General features: G+C 39.6%; 2 protein-coding genes across 3 annotated transcripts in view; one reads left to right on the top strand and one right to left on the bottom strand.

Annotated features, from left to right (window-relative positions):
- The window catches only part of Rhobtb3 (Rho related BTB domain containing 3), a 124056-nt gene that overhangs the window by 3347 nt on the left and 96407 nt on the right, over positions 1 to 24302 (top strand). The gene's annotated exons all lie outside the window — the stretch shown is intronic.
- Spata9 (spermatogenesis associated 9) overlaps positions 2741 to 24302 on the bottom strand; it is a 36005-nt gene continuing 14443 nt past the window's right edge. Inside the window, exons 4-5 of the mRNA XM_021208396.1 lie at positions 8208 to 8303; positions 2741 to 3224 (exon numbers count right to left, since the gene is read on the bottom strand). Coding sequence (XP_021064055.1) covers positions 2940 to 3224; positions 8208 to 8303 — 381 coding nt within the window. The 3' untranslated portion in view covers positions 2741 to 2939. The remainder of the gene's footprint in view (positions 3225 to 8207; positions 8304 to 24302) is intronic.

Below are 24302 nucleotides of genomic sequence, written 5' to 3'. Positions count from 1 at the left end.
AAAAAAAAAAGAAGGAGGCTGGTAAGTTATAGATAAAAAGATCCAGGAAAACTTAGCTTGATCTTAACTTATCAGGGCTGATTCTTGATGTAAAAAGCCACACATAGTGACACCCTAACCAAGATACATGTAAAGTCTCCTATTCAACAAACCAAAGTACTTTACTTACACGAACCTTTCAAATAAAAGTTTAAAAGAATTTTAGGGAACATTGTGTATGTGTATACAGTTTCCCATAAATGTGTAGACAGCAGAGACATAGTATTTTGTTTCTCAGAGTTTACAAGCAGGGTTGATGTTCTCTTGGCATACACTTAGTAAGTACATCAGTTAGTTGTAGCCAGTGCTGTTCTGGCTGCCTGGGACCCATATCATCCTTGTTATTCAGGATTTAGAGCAACACCCTGGGTGTCTGTCATGCAGAACCTAGCAATATGTAAAAATGTAAGCATAAATGGGGCCAGAAAGGATATGTGGGTTATAAATTCAGCATGAAGACTTAAAAATACAACCAAATCTCAAAGCATAGGAATTTTCATGATGTGGAGTGAATTAAGTACTTAACATTTCAAAAGAGCCGGGCGGTGGTGATGCACACCTTTAATCCCAGCACTTGGGAGGCAGAGGCAGGCGGATTTCTGAGTCCGAGGCCAGCCTGGTCTACAAAAGTGAGTTCCAGGACAGCCAGGGCTATACAGAGAAACCCTGTCTCAGGAAAAAAAAAAAAAAAAAAAAAAAAAACAACATTTCCAAAGACTGTACCTGGGCTCTTGATACATTGCTGTAAAGATCAGTGAGAGACCTGGAGAGATGGTTCAGGGTGCAGTGCACACTGCTCCTGCTGAGTACTGTGCTCTGGTTCCCAGCACCCACATTAGTGGCGCACATGCGCTTGCACCTTTTGCTGTATAGTAGTAGTACATTTCCTTTTCTTTGGGGATATGGGTTACATGACAGAAGATATTTGTTACTTATTTCTAAAAATGTTGATAAGCCAGGCTTATTCAAGTGTTTACACCAGCAGTTAGTTAGTTACTCATGTGGTTCAGAAAATGTGTCATCTCTGAGGGGAATTCATACCAGTCTAGTATTTCTTGAATGGCCACAAAGTCTTATCATGCATTAGAATGTAAAGTGCCTCAAAAAAACTAAAGTCATTCCTTTAGGCAAAAACCAGGACCTTGGTTTATAGAGCTAAGCATAGCAGCATTTCTGTCAGGAGACAATGGCAGTGATGACTAATATGGACTGGGTTTCCTGTTCTTAATCTGTGTCTTTAAATTTGAAAAATGAAAGTGGTCACTTTGCCAGGGTCTATGGTATATCCCTATAGTTCTGGCTTCTCAGGGGGCTGAGGAAGAAGGATCATTTGACCCAGGAATTCAGAGTTAGGATGAGGATACAGCCATGCTCCATGATTAAAGAACAACGCCCACTTTATTACATCCTGCCCTAACATACAGAAATCTTCTCATCAGATTTACAAGTAATTATGGTACCTATACATGTCAAGTCCTTCATAATTTCCCAAGTCAGTTATAAAGTCATCAGCAGGGAGACTCAGCTCTACAGCCTGCAAATAGAAATATATTCTTACTACCTCTGAAAAAGATGTGTAGCATTTTTTAAAAAGTTTTTTGTCTGCCTGTATATATGTGCACCATACTCACCCAGTGCTGGCAGAAGCCAGAAGAGAGTGTTAGATTCCCCGTGACTGCAGTTACAGAGTTGTGCACTACCATGAGGGTGCTAAGAGCCAAATCTAGGTTCTCTGTAAGAGCAGCAAGTGTTCTTAACTGTTGGGCCGTCTCTCCAGCCCCCAAATGCATAACGTTTTGTTATGAAAATTTCCTTTCCAAATGAACATTCAGAACACTTCTTAAATAAAAATGTAAATGAAGTATGAGCACATCCATACTATAAACACAGTGTAAGTTCTAACACAACAAAATATGAATTCTCTTATTAAAATTACTGGTTAGGGCTGGGAAGATAGCTCAGTAGTTAAGAGATGTTCTGCCCTTCCAGAGGACTTGTTCAATCGGCAACATCCCTAGAGTCCTGACACTCTCTTCTGGCCTGTGCAGGGACTTGCATATATACATAGAAAAGTAAAAATTAAAACATACTGCATAGTGTTGGGGTTTGGCGACTGTATGTGCGATAGATCGGGGAAGTGCTTGCTGGCAGGAGTCTGATATGGTCTCCTGAGAGGCTCTGCCAGAGCCTGGAAAATACAGAGGTGGATGCTCCCAGCCAACCATTGGACTGAGCACAGGGTACTCGATGGAGGAGTTAAAAAAGGGACTGAAGGAGCTGAGGGGGGTTGCAGCCCCTGGCAGGGGGAGCAACAGTGTCAAAGGGCCAGATCTCCGCCCCCCCCCCGAACCCCCAAGCTCCCAGGGACTGGATCAGCAACCAAAGAGTACACATGGAGGGACCCATCGCCCCAGCAGCATAAGTGGCAGAGGATGACTTTGTTGGACATCAGTGGGAGAAGCGGCCCTTGGGCCTGAGGAGGTTCGATCCAAAATGTAGGGAACTGCCAGAAGAGGAAGGTGGGAGCTGGTGGGTGGGTGGGTGGGAGAGCACCTTTATAGAGGCAGGTGGAGGAGGGATGGGATGGGGGCTTCCAGAGGGGAGACCTGCAAAGGGGGTAATATTTGAAATGTAAGTAAATATCCAATAAAGGGGAAAACAACAACAACAATAAAATACTGGATAGTCATACATATATTGTACATCAAGATTCATTTTATTTTCTATGCCATATAGAAAATACAATGATACAAGAGGATGATGTCATAGTTTTCCCTACCCTGTCCCTTCTTAAAAGAACATTCAGTTTATATAAATTGGTCCTCTGGTATGTCTGATGAAATTTACCTGTGGATAGATAACTATTGAGCACTCTAAAGTGGTATTTATGTTTGTATTTCTTACTCATTCGATTCAGCCAATTGGTCAAACACGGAGTGTAAAACCTGGATCTTGTTACTCTGCTTGTTGGCAGGAGGCTTGGCCTGATCTGAAAGGTTGTCTGGCTTCTCTGGCAACGACCTGTAAGGTTTTGCTTTGATTTCACTTTCAGAAAAAATGGGCTCCGGGAGCGCGGGCTCAGAGAAGGCTTTCCTAAAATTCTGGCTCTCTCTATTTTGCCTTATGGATTCTTCTTCTTGGAAAATCTTCTTTATCTTTGCCAGCACAGCATTAACACAGACTGCCTGTAGCAAAATCCAAAACAAAATAAAACAAAAATGTTGAAAAATAATGTTTCCTTTAAAGGTACTAACAACCACGGACAAAAAAGTAACGTGTCTAACATAGTCAATCTACATGTTCTAATTTAAAAAGCCTTTCCTTTGAGGAAACCCTGACTCATGGCAAGTGATAGATTGATTCCTTATCCTAAATATGGAAAGGTGCTTAAATAAAACATGCATAAAAATAACTTCAGAAGTGAGAAATGCAACAATTTTTGTTATTCAACTTATTCTGTATCACTACTGATGCTGATGACAGAGCCAAGGAGTGAAGCACAGCAGCTATTCCATGAAGCTATACAGAACTAGTTTGCCTTGCAGAACTGCCTCCAGATGACATGAGGACAGAAAACACTCAGGGCTTCCTTCCTCTCCTTCAGATTTCAGAGCACCTTACATTTCTCCTAGAACTTTTATTGTTAACAGCACATTGCTTTTGTGCCCTTATATGGACCTATCACAATGACACTCCATGCATGGATATTGCATTGCACCTTAATCTTGCCCTCTTTCTATCCGCACACCAGTCCCTTGCCCTTCCCTAGTAGTCTTTCCACTAGCTTATGTCTTTTTAAAAATCATTCTAGTTTCCACACAGTGAGATAAAACATACTATACTTTTCTTTGTCTTTTGTATTCTAAATGACCTCATGCTCCATTATTTTAATTTTTCCCAAATGTTATAATTTCACTTCAAAGGTTTCATTTGCACTGATACAGATGATCATGAAATTTTCGTCTTAATTCTATTTAATACTATATTAAATGTATTGGTTTACAAAAGTAGATCCATCCTAGCATCCCTGAGATGCAGCTGACAGCTGTGATGATGTTTTTAATATATATTTCAATTTGCAATTATCTTATTAAGGATTTATTCACCTAATTAATTTCAAAGATAATCAAGTATTATCAAAGATTATATTGGCCTACAGTTTTTTCTTCCCTCCCTTTTCTTCCTTTCTCAGTTTTTGAGATTTGTAAACCTTGTATTAATGACTTAAAATATGTTTTGAAAAATAGTGTATTGTGTGTTGATTAAAAGAATGTGTGTTTTGCTACTGTTGTATGGAATATTGTGTAGACATTTATTAAATCCTTGACCGTTACTGTATTTAACTCTAATGTTTGTTGATATTTTTGTCCCAATGGTCTGTGTGCTGGTGAGAGCAGGGATACTGAAGTCACCCACTAGGATTAACACAGTCTTAGCTCTCCCTGTATGCTTTGCAGTATTTGTTTAATAAGATTGAGTGATCCAACCTTTAGTGTATACGGATTTATAACCATTACATTTCAATGGATTGTTCCTCTTATAGTTTGGATATGAAATGTTCTCCACAGGCTCATGGACTGAAGGCTCAGATAATGGACCTATTTTGGGAGGTGCTGGTAATTTTAGGTGATGGGTACTTCCTATAGTAAATATTTCATTGGAGGCATATTCTGGAGTTTCTACCTTTCCTTGTTCACATCTCCTCCCCCTGCTTCTTCTCTGACAATTAAATGATCAGCTTCTGCCACCTGCCTCTACTGCCATCCTTTGGCTCCAATGTGAAAGCTGTGGAGAAAAGTAGCCTTCACTGAAAGATCTGACACCATGAACCACAAATCAACCTTTCCTTCTTTAAATTTGTTTCTTTCAGTTATTTGTTTCGGTGATGAAAAGCTGCCTAGTACAGTTCCTTTTGCTGATATATAGTGATCTTGTTTTTTTTGTTTTGTTTTTGGTTTTTTTTGTCTTTTCTGAAAAACATTTTGGCTTGGTGTATTTTTTTTTATGTGAATATAGATTCTCCTGCTTGGCTTTTGATTTAATTTTTTAGAATATAATTTTCTGGTATTTCATTTTTAGTTTTGTATGACTTTGTTAGGGATGTGAGTTTCTTGCAGGCAGCATTTCTTGGATCTTGTTTTATAATCCAATAAATCACTTTGAAATTTTATGTGTACTTGTGTATGTGTGTATGTGTGGTATGTATATGTGTAGGCATGTGCACATGTGCACAGAGTTGAGAGTATTTGGGTTATCTTCCTCAATCACTATCCACCCTATCTTTTGAGATGGCTTAGCTTACTGAACCTAGACTTATCAGTTCACCTATGCTGACTTGCAATAAACTCCAGAAATTCACTTGTCCCTCTGTACCTACCAACAACCAATGTTCAGGTTCTTGCTGTGTGGCATACCCAGCTTTTTTGTATATATAAGGGATCCAAACTTTTCATTTCTGTCAGTTCTACTTGGTTCTAAATCCTTCTTGCACTGGGAACATATGGAAAGTTTTCTGCTATTATTTCACTTACAATATGTTTCTCTGTGTTTTCTGTTACTTGGCTTATTCATCAGTGCTAGTTATTCATAAATGTATCCTTCTAACCATGTCACCCTTTTTAACCATTTATATTGTTCATAACTTATCTTTTGCTCAGTCTTTCATATCAGGTACTATGCCTTCCAGTTGACCTTGTTTATTGGTGAGGCTTGAATTAATTTTCCTTTTTCTAGTTTGTCCAGTTCTTTTTCTGAGTTTCATTTTATTGCTTTTATTGGTTTGCTTATTTTATTCAGCTGTTCATTTGTATTCTATTCAAACTCATCATTTTGAAAAGTAGTCTTTTGAATTCTCTGGTACTCATATGCTTCAGTATCTTTGGGTTCATTTATAAACTGTCAGAGGAGTGATGCTGCCTTACTTTCTTCATAGTTCTTGTATTTCTACATTCAAATGTGTACATCTACTAGAATGGATATCTTTTCTACTTTATGCAAGGGTCTTCTTAATGAGAAGCCTTCTTCTGAGAGTTTTGTATGAACTGTTACTCAAAGATGAAAGTAATCCCAGTAACAACAGGAAAACAAACCTGGACATAGAAACACAACAAGCAAAGAAGAAACAAAACGGCACCACCACCACCACTAACAGTCGAAAGGAAAGAGTCAGAAATGATACAGAATAAACTAGGAACAGTAAAACGGACATTTTACAATCCAATCAAAAGAAAAAGTAAAGAAATAATGTAAGAAAATAAGAAAACACTAAAAACTTCCTCCTAGCTGAGGTCCATGAATTGAGAAAGTTACCTTCTTTGTTCTCCATTCTGTCAACTGTGATTGGTGAGGAAGGCGGATAGTCGGACACATAGATAAGGCCTGTAGTCATTAAATTTCACCCCTAACAGGCAGAGCTGTATACTAGCTGAGCCTTGTTCTGCAATGCCTTGCATTTTCTACTTGGCTTAGTCAAGGATATGCTTGTGGCAGAGCTGTATTCGTAGCAAAGGCTTTTAGTATGCATGCTAAGAAGCCATTATGCCCCAGCAGTGGTAATGGTGCTGGGTGGGCACTCCTCCTCACTTGAAGTTTGGTTCCGCATGAACCCCAATAATCTTTGATAGGTGAATGCTCTCTTACTCCAGATGCCCTCTGTCTCGATCTCTCAGGGCACTGGCAAATGTCCAAGCCAAAGTGTATCTTTAGAGGTCCAACAGAGTGTGGGAAACAGACTAATGACCTCTGAGTGGTGTCAGGATGGTGGGAGAGGGGGGGAAGTGTTCTTCTACTGTCCCTTCTCTGAGCACTTCCAACTCAGTTCCTACAACAAAGTACTTGCTCTTCTTCTTACCACAGAGGAAGGTGCCACTGACCACTGTGCCCTACAGTTTGTACTTTCCAATGCCTCTGAATTTTGACCATTCTGTGTAGTCTGAAATTCAGAGTAATTTAGTCTTTAAAGTGCCCTTCTCACAATGAATCCTGGCTCCAAACTTTAAGAAAAGTGCGAGCAATGAGTCCCCTTCAAAACAAACCATAATACTGGACATGTAAGGTTTGCATGGACGATGGGTTTCTCCACTGCTAAGACAGGCTGATGGTATCACTGTGACTGTCTGCACTCTGCCTTACTGGGTATTCTGGCATGGAGACACCTTCGGCCCTGTTGGGGCCAAGGTTGAAGTTTCCGAGTGTTCTGTGCTCTTCTCAGAGTTGCCTTGCTGCTGCTGTGTCTTAGCTCTTTTTCACCTGTCTTGATTCCTATAGCTTTTCCCTTTTTCTTTCCTCAGAATATACTTTGTTGTACTGACTCTTCCTACTTGCATAGTCATGAAAGAACGTTTCTGTTCTACCATCTTCCTACAGAAGGCATCAGTGCAGTGCTTTGAAGGTAGATTCAGTTCTGGTTTTCTTGAAAGGATAACAGTGAAGGGTTGAGGCCTCCAGCTGCTCTCCTGCCTCCTGAGCCTCCTACTCCTCACTGTTAAACACAGCAACACACATGCTCCTTTTGTTCCCTTCAGTTTTGATTCTGACTTCTCTACCTCTTGCTTGCTGGGATTACAGGCTTGCACAACCATGCCTGATTTCATATATTCATATATACACTGCTTGAAACCAAACCTAAGGCTTTTGTGCACACTAACCAAGAACACTACTGCGCTGTATTATATTCCCAGCCCTCCCTGACCAATCTAGAGGGAGTTAGTCAACTTATACACACACACACACACACACACACACACACACACACACACACACACACACAGAAACCAGCTGTTTGGATTTTAATTTGGATTGCATCAAATTTATAGGTTATGGGAAAAATTTAGTACTATTATATGTTGTAATATGATAAAAGTTAATATGTATAACAACTATGATGAAATCATAAAAATTTTTAAGAGAAATTTCAAAAGGTCAAAGTAAACAAAGGATATGTCATGATCATAGATTAGAAGAATTTACCCTACCAGTTATAAAGATGTTTTTATGAAGGTCCAGTGATTCACAGCAAACTGAATAGACAAAGAAGCTAGACATAGAGAGTTCATAAAGAGCCCTACATACAAAGAAACAATGAAGTTCCTGATAGGAAGGGTAGATACAGTGCTGTCTTCAACAAGGCATGAAGTGCATTTATTTCTACAATCTAGCAGTTTACTTACCAAATAAATTAGTGTTGCATAAGAAGCATACATTATGCTAGTTAAAGCAGTTTTTGCTGGAAAAGAAATGATTTCAAACAAAGAACCCTTTTTGACCTGCAAAAACAAAGAGAAAGTTCATTAAAATGAAAATTTCAAGGTTTCTATGTTCTATTTCACAATATTATTCTGAGAATTTAAAATTTTTACCTGATGAAAGTTGTCTGTTTTTTTAGCTATTTGTGCTTTTTCACACTATGGAGATATATTAGTTCCTGCTTCTCCTTTTAACAAGATGCTTCCTTTTACTAATAAAAACGTGTGACAAATCTACACAAATCTGAAGTCTCTATTTCTGAAACCTGAACTATTTCATTGATTAGCTGTGACACATGCTTGCCAGGAGGTGCTCCCTAAATATTAGAAACGTTCCTTGTCTTTTTCTAGTACTCATGTAATCATTCTTTACTAAATTATTCACAACCTCAATTAAGCCAACAGCAATCAAAATACTAAGCATTTCCTGGAGATTAATGACCCGCTTGGAAATGTTAATCATGGGTCTGCTGCAGGCAGCCCTGACCTTAGATGCTCATTAAGCTGCAGGCAAGTCTCTGCTCATACCCAGCCTGCTGCCTTGAAGGGTTTATGCTAATAATGAATTTACCTCTCATACATTTCTGGTAGCAGATGTTACCTTAAACGTATTGGTATAACATATTCAGTTTTAGGGGCTCATTCCTCTGGGCCACTTCTGTTGCTTTGAACAGGCTATGAAATGAGGGCCTTAGGATGACTATTTCCTTCCCTCCAGCAGTGAAGTGGCAGTTAGCCATGCTCCTCCGATGTAAGAGCCAAGCCACACAGCAGCTTCAGTGACTGTCCAATGACAGGGCTGTAACTAATAAAGTCATAGAAATGCACAGTGGCTAGTGCACACATGCTAAGAACAGTGTGTACATTGCCCTAAAATTACTTATAATGCTGAGACTGAAGCTTCAGCTCAGTGGGAGAGTGCTTGCCTGGTATGCACCAGTTTGAGTTATTCCCAGCATCACCAAAAAAAAAAAAAAAAAAAAAACCAAAAAACAAAAAACAAAATTATCCATACATAGAAGCATGTGCTCCAGCTATTTGGGGGCTGAGGCAGGAGTATTTCTTCATCATAACAATTGGATGTCAGCCTGAGCAGTATAGGAAGATCTCATTTTGCAAAGTTTATTTACACTATCTTCTTCTCCCCTCCCCTAAAAAAAAAAAAAAAAAAACCAAAATAACTACTGATAGCAGAAAGGTTAGGAAATGAAATCTAACCAATAATGTATTCTGAAATCGTTAAGAACATGCTTCTGAAGTGTATAACATTTTATTAAATAAACACTTCATTCTGTTACAGGTGTCATGCTGCTTGCTTTGTAACCTGATGTGGCAGTACAGGCTGATTGTCACAGCTACTCAGACCAGCCTGGAAAGTGCAGAACAACCCTAGCTCAAATAAAACAGCAACAAAGCCAAATATATGCTTTATAAACACTCAGCTTTATCCTTAAAACCACTTCATAAAGGTGGCATTTTGTTTTTCCCATTCTATGGAGAGCCAGGGGAAAGGAGACAGCATAACTGCTAAAAGTAGAGTTAGGCTCCAGCAAGAACTCACATCCCAGGGCTAACCTCTAATCAGACCAGTGGGCTGTGCTGCTGGAAGGCTCTGCTCATCCGGGTGGGAAGTGGGAGATGGAGTTAGCACTGTTTATATCAAGGGTTTGCTAGGAAGACAAGAACATGCTTACAGGACTCAGTGGAACGCCTGTACACAGTAGTATTAAATGACATGGCCGACATGGCATATGAGACAGAATGAGGTTAAAGCTATATGCCTAGCAAATGGGGTAAACTCTAAAGAAAAGTGAGCCAAACAATGTCTACTGGCAGGAGTCAGGCAAGTGGACTCCTTCCTTACAGGCAGGATCAGTGCTGAAGAAGGGATGATGTTTTCAGGGCGTGGCTACCATAAATAGCATTCAATTTATGAAAATTCATTGAGTTATACATTCAGTGGTTTGACTACTTTTTGATTATATAGCTCTGTATGTTTTGATTTAGAATTTAAGAATTCTATCCATCTTTTATGTATAAAAATACAACTAGTTTTTTAGAGGAAAATATTGACAGAAATACACCAAATTATAATAGCTTTTGTTTAAATAGCACAACTTTGTACCATTTTTTAATAGAACACTCCTTGTTTGCCAGCTTTTCTTCTAATAGTGTTACTTTTATTATTTTAATCTCTATGAAATCTGTGCAGTAGGAGCACAGGTTCAGAAAGATTAGCTGCTTCTGTACTGTCCTGGTTAAGTTGAAAAAGCACAGGGTATTGTGTTGGTGGAATTCCTAAACTATCGGTGTACTCAATATACTGAATGTTTCACTTTGGCTGACTGCTGCCACTTCTGAATGAAGAAAAAAAACTGGCCAGTAGTATTTCCTTGGCTCTTAGTAAGGGATTTATGGAATGCAGAAACAAATAATAGGCCAAGAGGCCTCTCGACTAAAATAAAGCTAATGTAACGTTAACTGTTCTCTTCTTTCCTTTCTCAGGCCACACCAACACCTAGATATAGGAATCAGTGTATTCTTACTGCTTATAATTAATGCTTTCTACTTCTATAATAAATCATCCTTATAGGAAATAAATTTTCTCCAATTTTGGCTACTCTCTTCATAAGTCGAAGCAGAAAATGTCTTAGAGTCCCTGGCTAAGGAGTCTTTGGGAAATGAATCAAAGGCTGTATTTAATTTTACCCAGAAACATGAGAATGGCAGCATGCTTTTGAACCTGACTTTATGGCTACAGGACATAAGCACGTGGGTAAAGAGCATGAAAAATAAAAGCAGATATACTCCAACAAGATACCTCTTTGAAGAGGAAAAGACTCATTTGTGTGCATGGGGGAAGGTCTCTGTGGGGTCAGTAGAAAGTCTCATATAATAAAGGAGGTATCTGGTAAGAAATCATATTTGGTTCTACTACGCACTTCCCCCAGATTTATTCTCTCATCAAAAGGTAATTACAGTGATTAGTTTCAAAATGTATTGTGTTGATGATGCCTATTACACCTGTGAATAATTAATTTTGTATATTGCCTAAGGATTACTAGTTTCAGTATCTTATTGCTTTCAAATTCTTTAACATTTCCATAGGAAATATATTTCCTCCAAAATGTATGTGGCTACCAGCAAAAAGCATTTTTCAGTTTTGTGGCTCACATGCTTTGGTGGTTTGAATGAGGTTGGCTCCACAGACATATATTTGCATACTTAGCCATCAGGGAGTGGCCCTCTTTGAGAAGGAATAGAAGGTGTGGCCTTATTGGAGGAAGTGTGTCACTGGGATGAGCTTGGAGGTATCAAGAGTCCATGCCAGGCTCTTTCTCTCTCTGGCCTGAAGATCAGGATGTAGCTCTCAGCTACTTCTCTAGCAGCACGCCTGCTGGCTGCCATGCTCCCCAACGTGACAATAGCCTAAGCCCCTGAAACTGTAAGCAAGTACCCAGTGAAGTGCTTTTTTTTTATAAGACCAAATCCTTGCTCATGGTGTCACTTCACAGCAATAGATCACTGATTAAGAAACATGCACTGCATGTATTTTACATTGTAAACCACCTTGCTTCATTTCTGCCTGATAGCAGGAGCAATGTATAGAAAAAAATAATAAACAAGAGATGTGTGGAGAAAATAATAGTCTTTATTTACATCTTCTTGGTCTGTCTGAAATATTTTATCTTAAATTTGTTTTACTAATATTATTTATTTATATCTTTTAAAAGTATAGTATCTATGCCATGTCAATATTTTTAGTTTGTTTACATTAATATGCACAATACATAATTTTGAGACAAGGAAAATTTTCCACCTTTAAACTCCATTCACATATTTTGCTGTCTCATAAAGAAGCACCTGTCTTCATTTTATTTTCACTAATAGTAACATAAATTACAAGAAAGCCTTGTTTGAGCAGCTGAGAAAATAAAGATTTAATTATCCATAACCGGCAAGATGAAGAATTACCAGGTCTGACTTCTTTCATGTTGTTCAGAATCACCTTGCTGAGGGATAGGAGAAGAGTCAGGGACAGCTCTCACTGGGTGACGGAGGACATGCCGATGCTGTGAACAGGCCCAGGAAGCTAGGGCTTCATTCAAGTTGGCAAGAGCTACATGGCCATGCCTTTGCATAACTCACCACAGTTCCAAGTATAAGACTCCTAGCACTCCACAGTACAGAAAGCTTTGGTTAGCATCTTGTCAAACATTATTCCTGAGAAAGCTTTTATTCAAATGGTCCAGCAGAGGTCAGATGCCCTAACTTTTTGACCAACTTGGAGTAGTACATGTTTGAAAAGTTCTCTTTTTGGGGAAATGTCCTCTTTCCTCAGGTCTAAATCATACCTCCTAGGTTAGTGTTGGGGCAAGCCTATGAAGAACCCACAGAAGTTCTGGTATTTATACTTTAAACTCTTTTTTTTTTTTTTTTTTTTCAAGACAGGGTTTCTCTGTATAGCCCTAGCTGTCCTGGAACTCACTCTGTAGACAAGGCTGGCTTCGAACTCGGAAATCCGCCTGCCTCTGCCTCCCAAGTGCTGGGATCAAAGGCATGTGCCAACACCGCCTAGCTACTTTAAACTCTTAACTGGCGTGCACGTGAAGGGTGCAGGAAAGGTGGTGGTAAGGGAGGGAGGAGGGTTGTTTTTAGAAAGCTCACCTCAACCTGAAAAGAGGCATGAGTTCAGTTGCTTTGAATAAATATCTTGGAAGTATAGATCTCCATGATCACTCAGGTTTTGCCCCCATTTTACCTTGTGCCTCCCCCCTCCATGATGACAATACAAACAGTCATCTCATCTCAACCCAAAAAGAGCTCTTAATTCTGGGACCCACATTGATTGGCCTTCCAAAATCAACAGTTATGTCTGGAGCTGACATGTCTTGGCTGAAGTCAGCATCTAAGCTGATTATCTAGGTCACTGCAGCAAAAGCAGCTGCAGGCTTTGCTCAGCCAGACAGCTTACAGGCTGGGTGGACACACCACTCTGAAGTACTGGTGCTGGGGATGTCGGAAACCTCCAGAGAATTCTCCGTTCAGAGTTTTCCATTTCTGAGACTTAACACCATTAGCTACTCTCCTATCACTGCATTCTTAGCACTGCAGAACCTGCAAGAACTAGAGAAGAACCATGAATCAGCATCCATCTCTCTGTAGAGTCAGATGCAAAGGAAATTTCTAACAAGATAGCAATGGAGAGGCCAAACCCCAACTTCTGTGCTAAACTCATGACAGGCCATTGCAATTCTTTAAGTAATGAGTGTGGATTGACTCTTTGGGCAGCTCATGTGTGTATTTTAAAGGTTAAGAAATACTCACATGCTCCAGATCCATTCAAAGGACCCAGGAGTCTGTCTTAGGGGTTCTGGGCCAGTATCCTCTCTCTCATCTTAAGGAAACCATTACTATAAGTTTAATCTCAGCTCTCCCTGTACTGCAACAAATGACTCAAACATCACACTAATTATTGTCAATGCCCTAATGAAAATGCTTCTCTATTTCTATGTTTTACAGGGAAATAATCTGCTTCACTGGTATTTCATGTTAATAAAAGAATTTAGGTAGAACTAATTAAATTGTTCAGGTTAAAAAAAATGCTTCTTTCTATCATTTACCACTCTCAGATCAGAGACCCAACAGGGCACTTGAAGACAATCTTTAGACCATGAAACATAGCTTCAAACTGGTTATAGGCTATCTACTTTTCCCACAGCCATTTTTACATAAAGTGATATCCTCCAGGTAGTCACACAACTTATTCCTCTGAATGTTAATTCCAGCTATCACTGCCTTGAAATTCTCCACCAAAAAGCTTCACCTGGAAGCAGCTGGGAAAATTGACTGTTGGTTGTTAAGAATGAACATAACTTCTGCATGCTATGACTAAGAGGTATCCAGTGTGGTGAGACACACTCAGCACACTAGCACCGTGGAGATACTCTATCCACAGAGCAACCCCTCCCATGCTTCACATCTCATGTACCCCTTCATCGTGCTTTTGACTCTCTGGCCTAACTCTCATGCTTCTATATATGCCTTCACTAACCTTCAGGTTCTGAAATTGCATGTCTCTTCTGGATCCTTCCACAATCTACTTTATGCCCTTCAGTCATGCACTTGCTACATTCAACTGACAGTATCTACATATGTCCCTATTAGCCCCATGAGGCAAGGATGAAGTACCTCTGAATGCCTGGTACCTAAACTAGTCATTTCAAATGACAGGTTTCAATAAATATTTGCTTAATTAATTGAAAGGTTAAGTTATACTTGACTTACTTCTCAAAAGAAATGTAGGCATTTTTATATTAAATTGTAAAAGAAGATGGTAAGTAGGGCTGAGAGAAAGATGGGTCCAGTAACATGTCAGGCTGTGCTAATATGGAAACATTCACACAAAACCACTGAGAAATTCCATTTAAAATTAAAACCCCATTTCTTTAGGTGCTTCTCAGCCATTTGAGATTCCTCAGTTGTGAATTCTCAGTTTAGTTCTATACCCCATTTTTTGATTGGGTTGTTTGGTTTTTTGGTAATTAACTTCTTGAGTTCTTTATATATTTTGGATATTAGCCCTCTATCAGATGTGGAGTTAGGGAAGATTTTTTTTCCCAATCGGTAGGTTGCCAATTTGTCTTTTTTGACTATGTCCTTTGCCTTACAGTAGCTTTTCAGTCTCATGAGGTCCCATTTATCAATTCTTGATCTTAGAGCATGAGCCATTAGAGTTCTGTTTAGGAAATTTCCCCCTGTGTCACTGAGTTCAAGGCACTCTCTCTTCTGTTAGATTCAGTGTATCTGGTTTTATGTTGAGGTCCTTGATCCACTTGGACTTGAGCTTTGTACAAGGTGACAAATATGGGTCTATTTTCATTCTTCTACATACAGACAGCCAGTTAGACCAGCACCATTTATTGAAGATTCTTTCTTTCTTCTGTTGTATATTTTTGGTGTCTTTGTCAAAGACCAAGTGACTTTGACAAAGTGTGTGTTTTTATTTCTGGGTCTTCAATTCTATTCCATTGATCAACATGTCTGTCTCTGTAAGCACCTAAAGAAATGTTCAAAGTCCTTAGTGATCAGAGAAATGCAAATCAAAACAAACCTGAGATTTCACCTTATACCAATCAGAATGGCTAAGATCAAAACCTCAGGTGACAGGACATATTGGAGAGGATATGGAGAAAAAGGAACACTCCTCCATTGCAAACTGGTACAATTACCCTAAAAATCAACCTGGAGGTTCCTCAGAAAATTAGAAATAGATCAACCTTAAGACCCAGCTGTACCACCCTTGGGAATATACCCAAAAGATGCCCCACCATGCCACAGGGGCATGTGTTCCACTATGTTCATAGTGGTCTTATTTGTGATAACCAGAAGCTGGAAACAACCTAGATGTCCCACAACAGAAAAAAATGGATACAGAAAATATGGTTCATTTACACAATGGAATATTACTCAGCTATTAAGAATGTGAACATCCTGAGTTTTGCAGGCAAATGGACGGAACTAGAAAATATCATCCTGAGTGAGGTAACTCAGACCCAAAAGGACATGCATGAATTACAGGGATGGAAATGGAGAGGAGCCTGAGGAAAAGAAGGTCCACCGACAGGCCCAAAGTGGGATCCAGCTCAAGGGGAGGTCCCAAGGCCTGACATTATTAGTGAGGCTGTGGAGAGGTCACAAAAAGGGATCTATCATGACTGCTCTCTGAATGACCCAACAAGCAGCTGAAAGAGTCAGATGCAGATATTTGCACTCTATTGGACAGAAGCAGCTGACCCCTGTTGTTGAGCTAGGGATGGCTGAAAGAAGCTGAGGAGAAGGGCAATCCTGCAGGAGGACCAGCAGTCTCAATTAATCTGAACCCCCGAGATCTCTCAAACACTGGACCACCAAACAGACAGCATATACCAGCTGATATGAGGCCCCCAAAACAGACAGCATACACCAGCTGATATGAGGCCCCCAACACATATACAGTAGAGGACTTCTGGGTCTGTGTTCATTTAGAGATGATGCACCTAATCCTCAAGAGACTGGAGGCCCCAGGGAGTTTAGAGGTCAGGTAGGGTGGGGTTGGGGCATCCATGTGGAGACAGTGTGGGACGGGGAGGAGGTGGAGCAGTCGGAGAGTAGATGGGGCTAGGGGACAGAGAATGGAATATGGAATGTAAAAAAAATAAATGAAAAATAAAATAAAATTTAAAAAATTTAAAACCCCAAAACTTCATGTAAGGCCAAGTCTATTAAAAGAAAGCTAAATTCCTGTGCCAAGAACAAAGAAGAAATAGCCAGAGTGGCTGTGAGCTTGTCCCTTGGGCACTTGGGGTCCTTACTGGACCACCAGATGAATTTTAGCACCCAGCAGCATTTGCGGCATGGATGGACACACGGTGGATGGAAGAATTTGCTGAGCTGTTCCAGGGAGACTGAGACTCAAACTGTAAACAGCACAAAACAAGGGGGGGGGGGGGAGCCGCTTCTGCCTGGGGCTGGCATTTTCTCTTTGGGGTAATACCTTAGAGAGCTGTCTGAGATTCTCAGGATGGTGCAGAAAATCTTGGACTGGAAATGCTTGAAGGCTAGCCCCAGGTTGTCCATATGCCCCTAGGGCACTAGCAAAATTCCTCCAGGAGAACTCTGTTACGAAGTACAGAAGGTTTTACTAATATGAACTCAGCTGGGGAAATTTCAGTTATATCATAAAACATAAGGAAATATTCACTCCTAATATTTCAAAGAATAATTATTTGAAAGATAGTACACACATAAATATGTTCAAGATTATTGGAAAAATTTAAAGAGAGAAAGCTCTCTAAGACTTGAAAAGGGGGAAAAACCAAAACCAAAAACAGAATCCTCAGAGAAATAACCCACAATTCTTTTCAAAGTCCTTAATGTGGGGCAAAAAGGAGACAGTACATTCAATAACATGTTTGCCATATAAACATGAAGACTTGGGTTTAAAAATGTAAGGCTTGGTGTAACACACTTGTAATCCCAGTGCTGGAAACTGACAGAGGAGGATACTGGCCTCTCTGCAGGCTTAGTGACAGAGTCTGCCTCAAACAATTCAGTGGAGAAAAATTGAGGGAGATTCTTGATGTCAGCCTGTGGCCTCTATATACAGACAACCCACATACATACATACATACACACAAAAGAAATTAATATGTTTTAAGTTTAAGATACACTGAATAGATAGAAGGACATTTTGGACATAGCTATTTACTCAAGTTGATCTAAATAAAAGACACCATGGTGCACACCTTTAAATTCAGAATTTGGGAGGCTAAGGCAGGCGGATCTCTGTGAGGCTGAGGGCATCCTGGTCTACAGAGCAAGCTCCAGGCCAGCCAGAGCTGCATGAGACCCTGTATGGAAAGACTTTATTTTGTGGGGGTGCACGAAAATAAAGATGTGAAGAGTAAAACAAGAGAGCTCAGTGATAAGATGCTTGCTGACATGCACATGGTCTTTGTTTCTATTCTCAATACTACTATTAAGGGAAAAATACAATAAAATTAAAATATATTTAATATGCATGTCAGGAAAAGAGTTGATAGAAACTGACAAAGACATAATATTTGAACAAGTTGTTGCTGAGGCTTTTCAAGAATTGAATTAGTTATTATCAGATTGAAAACTCAGAATTTTCTCGAGAAAGCTCACCCCAAATACAGTTTGACTTAGTAAGAGTTGAAAATTCCTCTTGGAGATATACACAAAGTCTCATACATATGGATGGGGAAGGCATCTATAAGCATGTTCACCAAAGCACTGTTTGTAAAGGAAAGGAATTGGAAATTAAACTGTTCGTATTCCCAGTAACAAACTCTAGATTATCTTTCCTTGTCTTGGAATACCAAAGAGAAGCTAAAATAAACTCTAGCTACATTTATTAATAATGTTAGACAAAACCAAGAATTTTCAAGATAAGTAACAGTATAATGTAATTTATGTGAATGTTAAGCATATACAATAATACTATATAAATAAATATATCCAAATGTACTAACAAATAAAATTACATTTTCATTTCACTTTCATGGTAATCATCTCTGTGAGAAAGACAGGAAAAGGGCTAGGATGTGTTTCTTTTTATAAAGGGCCATTCTGAGGGACAAGGAACATGCATTAGGACTTGGTTATAGTTGTGTGGGACTTCTGATAAACTACTTTTGTGTTTTTAAGTATTTCACTGGTAAAATTTGTACACTGCTACATCATTAGATGGCCCCCAAAAGGAAAAATGTTATGTGTCATAAATTGGTGTCAAAGAAGACAGTGACCCCACATTAGCTCTGGTTCATTCACTCAGCCTCAAAACAAGCTTCTAAAGTGAGCGATTACAGACAAACTATATATGTATCTCAGACTCCTATTGTCAGTCAAATGCATTGTGTTTTTTAGGTTTTAGTGGATAAAAAAGAACACAAGTTTAGCTTGAATGCAAAGACAGTATTTTCTGCCACTCAATTTTTATGACTACAGAGATTATTTTCCACAGATCTCTTATCTTCCTATACAAACTGTCTTCTGAGCAAGGGACATGTTTGAATATCAAGTAGCTTTAAAAGCTACAGCAAATGCATTTCTGTGGAGAGATCTATAGATCAATCCCCCAGATATGTCAGAGGGCACCCAAGATAATGCCCTCCCCCTTTTACTGTGCAGACACATTCCAGAGTAATGGATACACCACCCCCTTAGAGGAGAAGCTGAGTAGGCATTTCAGTGTCCCTGAAAAAGCCTCTGTTTATTCATTTCAAAGTTCTTCTCTCCTGATACAACATTAAATATGTACAATTAACAAAGAACCCTTATTGTATCAGCTCGTGGAAAGAATCAAAAGTAGGAACATTTGATTAGCTAGACATTGCTCTGGCTAATGCCAGAATACAATCTGTTGTGGATTGGCCCTAATGCTATTTGTGTTAATTTGGTTCCCAAAATTACACGCTCAGGGTCCCTGCCCCTGGTTGGCTTTGATTGGTGAAATAAAGTTGCCAGAGGCCAGTGGCTGGGCAGAAAGAGAGATAGTAGCAGAGATGAAATACAGACTTTAGTAAGGAATAATTCAGGAATATCAGAGGGGAGAGTGTGTTGACATGGGAACGTTTGGAAGTGGCCCAGCTGTTGAACTGTTAGGACATCTTAAAAATAAGGCTGTGTGTGTGTGTGTGTGTGTGTGTGTGTGTGTGTATGTGTGTGTGTGTGTCTACAAAACGAAAATGTGGTGGCTGAAAAGCAATGTAAAATTTCAGATCCTTTACAGCTTTGATTCTGTAGAAAAATGAGAAAAGAAATGACAACCTAATTTGTAAGAAATACTTGAGAAATATTCTCAAAAGACATTTTACAACAACTCTGTAAAAACTATGCTTTGGGGACTGGAGTGCTCAGCTGTTAAATGCACTTGTTGCTCTTCCAAAGGACCTGGGTTCTATTCCCAGAACCTATATGGAGACTTACAGTTGTCTGTATTAACTCCAGTTCCAGAGGATCTGACGCCCTCTTCTGGCCTTCACGGGCACTGGGCATTCATGTGACACACAGACATTACATGTAGACAAAACATCCTTAGATAACATAAAAATAATTTTTAAGCCTATGGATTTGACAAAAGTCAGAGAAGGAATGGCAAGGCAAAACATTAGTTTTCAAAGGAACTAAGAAAATATTCAGGTATTCTTTCAGTGTTACAAAGATAAGGAACTTGGAGTTTTAAAAAAAATTCATTGGTTAGCAAATGTAAATATTTTTCTAAATGTTCTTAAATATCAAGTATTGCAGAAAAAAAAACCTTTTATAAATTCTGTTCTCGGGTGATGAATAATTGAAGTATTTGATTTTTTTCAAACGTAAATCTTTAATTAATTAAAGATAGACTACAACGTAATGAAATGTTTGTTGATTCTGGCATCCATTCTGTCTGAGGACCTGCTCTTCCCACTCCACTTTCAGGCCATATGGTCTCCATAGGTCTCTGACTCCAGCTCTGAAGAGAAAGCAGGGAACATGTCTTAGGCCGTCTGATGTAGTCCACTTCCCTGGTTTAAAGGCTAGCACTGAGATGTGTGCCAGTCTCTACCAGTGAACCTGAGGAACACTGGCTCCAGGATTTTATTTTCTGCCATAATTGCTTGAGCCTGGAAGGATGAAGACTACCCTCCCAAAGCAGTTACAGGTCATGTTGGATAACCTAGGAGTGCAATGAATGTAGAGTAAAGAATGAAGATATGCAAAAGAAGAGAGGTAGCCATTGCTTTAGTGTCCACGCAGCTATGTCTGGGTAGTTTGCTAACACTTTCTCTTTTTGTTTAACCCACTTTGCATGATTTTCTCTCCTTTCAGCCAAAGTGTTCAAACTGGAACAACCAGGGTTGAGATGCTGGCTCTGTCAGACTCTGAGTCTTCCTACAGAACAAGTCCAGATGCTCTGAATAACATAAAGATTGAAGTATCCAAAGTACTGTGTCATAAAGTTTTAAAAATATTCAGGCCTGAAAACATTTTAACAAAAAAAATCACAGAAGCTACATGAAGTCATGCAGGAAAAAATATAATTAGAAATAAACATAAATATTAGTGGGTACACCTGAGAAAGTTTATAGCTGAATATACTCAACTACCATACCAAAGATTATTTTGAAAACATAACAATATACTGCGAGTAAGGTACAAAATACAACCAAATTGAAAATTCACTGCAGTTTCCAGTTTCCATCTCTGCCTGTAGCAGATCCTCTGCCACAGGGCTCTATACCCAAATAGCACCGGGAGGGAGCAGTACTCCCAGGAGTATTGACAGGTCTGTGAGTCCAGGTAGGACCACCACTGCTGCTCAGAGGAACCCGCAGAGCCCTCAGGACACAGGAACTGACGGCCAGCCTGAAACGGGAATCTTTTGGTCTCCATCTGCACCTAGAGCCGATCCTTTGTCACAGATCTACATATACAAATACTACCAGGAGAGGGCTGGTCTCCCAGGAGTATCTACATGCCTGCAAGCACAGGTAAGACCACCACCTCTCTTCAAATTTCTGGCCCAAGAATGACACTTAAAATGCCATCAGGAAACAGGAACCAAGGATCAGCTGGGGACAGGATCCTTCTAGTCTCTATCTGGACACCAGAGCTGATCCTGTGCCACAGCTTTCCATCCCCAAATTCCTGCCAGAGAGAACTGGTCTCCCAGGAGTACTGACACAGAAGCTTTTAGGAGAGACAAGCCAAAGTCAGAGACAGCAAAAGCAGCTAACACCAGAGATAACCAGATGGCAAAAGGCAAGGGCAAAATAAACCAAGACTACTTGGCATCATCAGAACCCATTTCTCCCACCACAGTGAGCCCTGGATACCCCCAACATACCAGAAAAGCAAGACTCTGGTTTAAAATTACATCTCATGATGATAATAGAGTACGTTAAGAAGGACATAAGTAACTCCCTTAAAGAAATACAAGAGAACACAGGCAAACAGGTAGAAGACCTTAAAGAGGAAACACAAAAATCCCTTAAAGAATTATAGAAAAACACACCAAAACAGGTGAAGGAACTGAACAAAACCATCCAGGATCTAAANATGGAAATGGAAACAATAAAGAAATCACAAAGGGAGACAATTCTGGAGATAGAAAACCTAGGAAAGAGATCAGGAGTCATAGATGCAAGCACCACCAACGGAATACAAGAGACTGTCAGATGCAGACGATAACATAGAAAATATTTACACAACAGTCAACAAAAATGCAAAATGCAAAAAGCTAACTCAAAATATCCAGGAAATCCAGGACACAATGAGAATACCAAACCTAAGGATAATAGGTATAGAAGAGAGTAAAGAGTCCAAACTTAAAGGGCCAGTAAATAGCTTCAACAGAATTATAGAAGAAAACTTCCCTAACCTAAAGAAAGAGATGCCCATAAACATACGAGAAACCTACAGAACTCCAAATAGATTAGACCAGAAAAGAAATTCCTGTCACATAATAATCGAAACACCAAATGCACAAAGCAAAGACAGAATATTAAAAGCACTAAAGGAAAAAGGTCAAGTAATATATAAAGGCAGACCTATCAGAATTACACCAAGACTTCTCACCAGAGACTATGAAAGCTAGAAGATCCTGGACAGATGTCATACAAACCCTAAGAGGACACAGATGCCACCCCAGGCTACTATACCCAGCAAAACTCTCACTTAGAATAGATAGAGAAACCAACATATTCCATGACAAAACCAAATTCACACAATATCTTTCCACTAATCCAGTCCTACAAAGTATAATAGATGGAAAGCACCAATACAAGGAGGGAAACTACATCCTAGAAAAAGCAAGAAAGTAATCTTCTTTCAACAAACCCAAAAGAAGATAATCACACAAACATAAAAATAACATCAATAATAACAGGGAGCAACAATCACTATTCTTTAGTACCTCTTAACATCAGTGGACTCAATTCCCCAATAAAAAGGCATATACTAACAGACTGGATACGTAAACATGACCTAGCATTTTGCTACATACAGGAAATGCACCTTAGTGTCAAAGACAGACACTACCTCAGAGTAAAGGGCTGGAAAACAATTTTCCAAGCAAATGGTCCCAACAAAGGACCTGGAGTAGCCATTCTAATATTGGATAAAATCGACTTTCAACCAAAATTCAACAAAAAAGATAAGGAAGGACACTTCATACTCATCAATGGAAAAATGTAGCAAGAAGAACTCTCAATTCTGAACGTCTATGCTTCAAATGCAAAATACTGAATGGCTGAGAAGCACCTAAAGAAATATTCAACATCCTTAGTTATCAGGGAAATGCAAATCAAAACAACCCTGAGATTTCACTTCACACCAATCAGAATGGCTAAGATCAAAAACTCAGGTGACAGCAGATGCTGGCAAGGATGTGGAGAAAGAGGAACACTTCTCCATTGCTGGTGGGACTGAAAGCTGGTACAACCACTCTAGAAATCAGTTTGGCGGGTCCAGAAAATTGGAAATAGCTATACCACTCCTGGGCATATACCCAGAAGATGCTCCAACATGTAATAAGGAAATATGTTCCACTATGTTCATAGCAGCCTTATTTATAATAGCTAGAAGCTGGAAAGAACCCAGATGTCCTTCAACAGAGGGATGGATACAGAAAATGTGGTACATTTAAACAATNGAGTACTGCTCAGCTATTAAAAACAATGAATTTATGAAATTCTTGGACAAGTTGATGTATCTGGAGGATATCATCCTGAGTGAGGTAACCCAATCACAAAAGAACACATATAATATGCACTCACTGATAAGTGAATATTAGCCCAGAAGCTCAGAATACCCAAGATACAATTTACAAAACACATGAAACTCAAGAAGGAAGATCAAAGTGTGGATACTTCAATCCTTCTTAGAAAGGGGAACACAATACCCATGGAAGGAGTTACAGAGACGAAGTATGGAGCAGAGACTGAAGGAATGACCACCCAGAGACTGCCCCACCTGGGGATACATCTCATATACAACCACCAAACCAAGACACTATTGTGGATGCCAACAAGTGCTTCCTGACAGGAGCCTGATATAGCTGTTTCCTGAGAGGCTGTACTAGTGCCTGACAAATACAGAGGTGGATTCTCACAGTCATCCTTTTGAGAGAACACAGGGTCCCCAACGGAGGAGCCAGAGAAAGGATCCAAGGAGCTGAAGGGGTTTGCAGCTCCATAGGAAGAACAACAATATGAACCAACCAGTATGCCCAGTGCTTCCAGGGACTAAACCACCAACCAAAGAGTACACATGGAGGGACCCGTTGCTCCAGCAGCATATGTAGCAGAGGATGGCCTAGTTGGACATCAATGGGAGGAGAGGCCCCTGGTCCTGTGCAGGCTCGATGCCCCAGTGTAAAGAAATGCCAGACACAGTGACAGACAAGTAGATCAATGGAATAGAATTGAAGATCCAGAAATGAATCCACACACCTATGGTCACTTGATCTTTGAC

The sequence above is a fragment of the Mus pahari genome, chromosome 11 (assembly GCF_900095145.1).
Source record: "Mus pahari chromosome 11, PAHARI_EIJ_v1.1, whole genome shotgun sequence".
NCBI lineage: Eukaryota > Metazoa > Chordata > Mammalia > Rodentia > Muridae > Mus > Mus pahari.
Note: the sequence above shows the minus strand (reverse complement) of the source record. Positions and strands in the feature narration are given on the sequence as shown.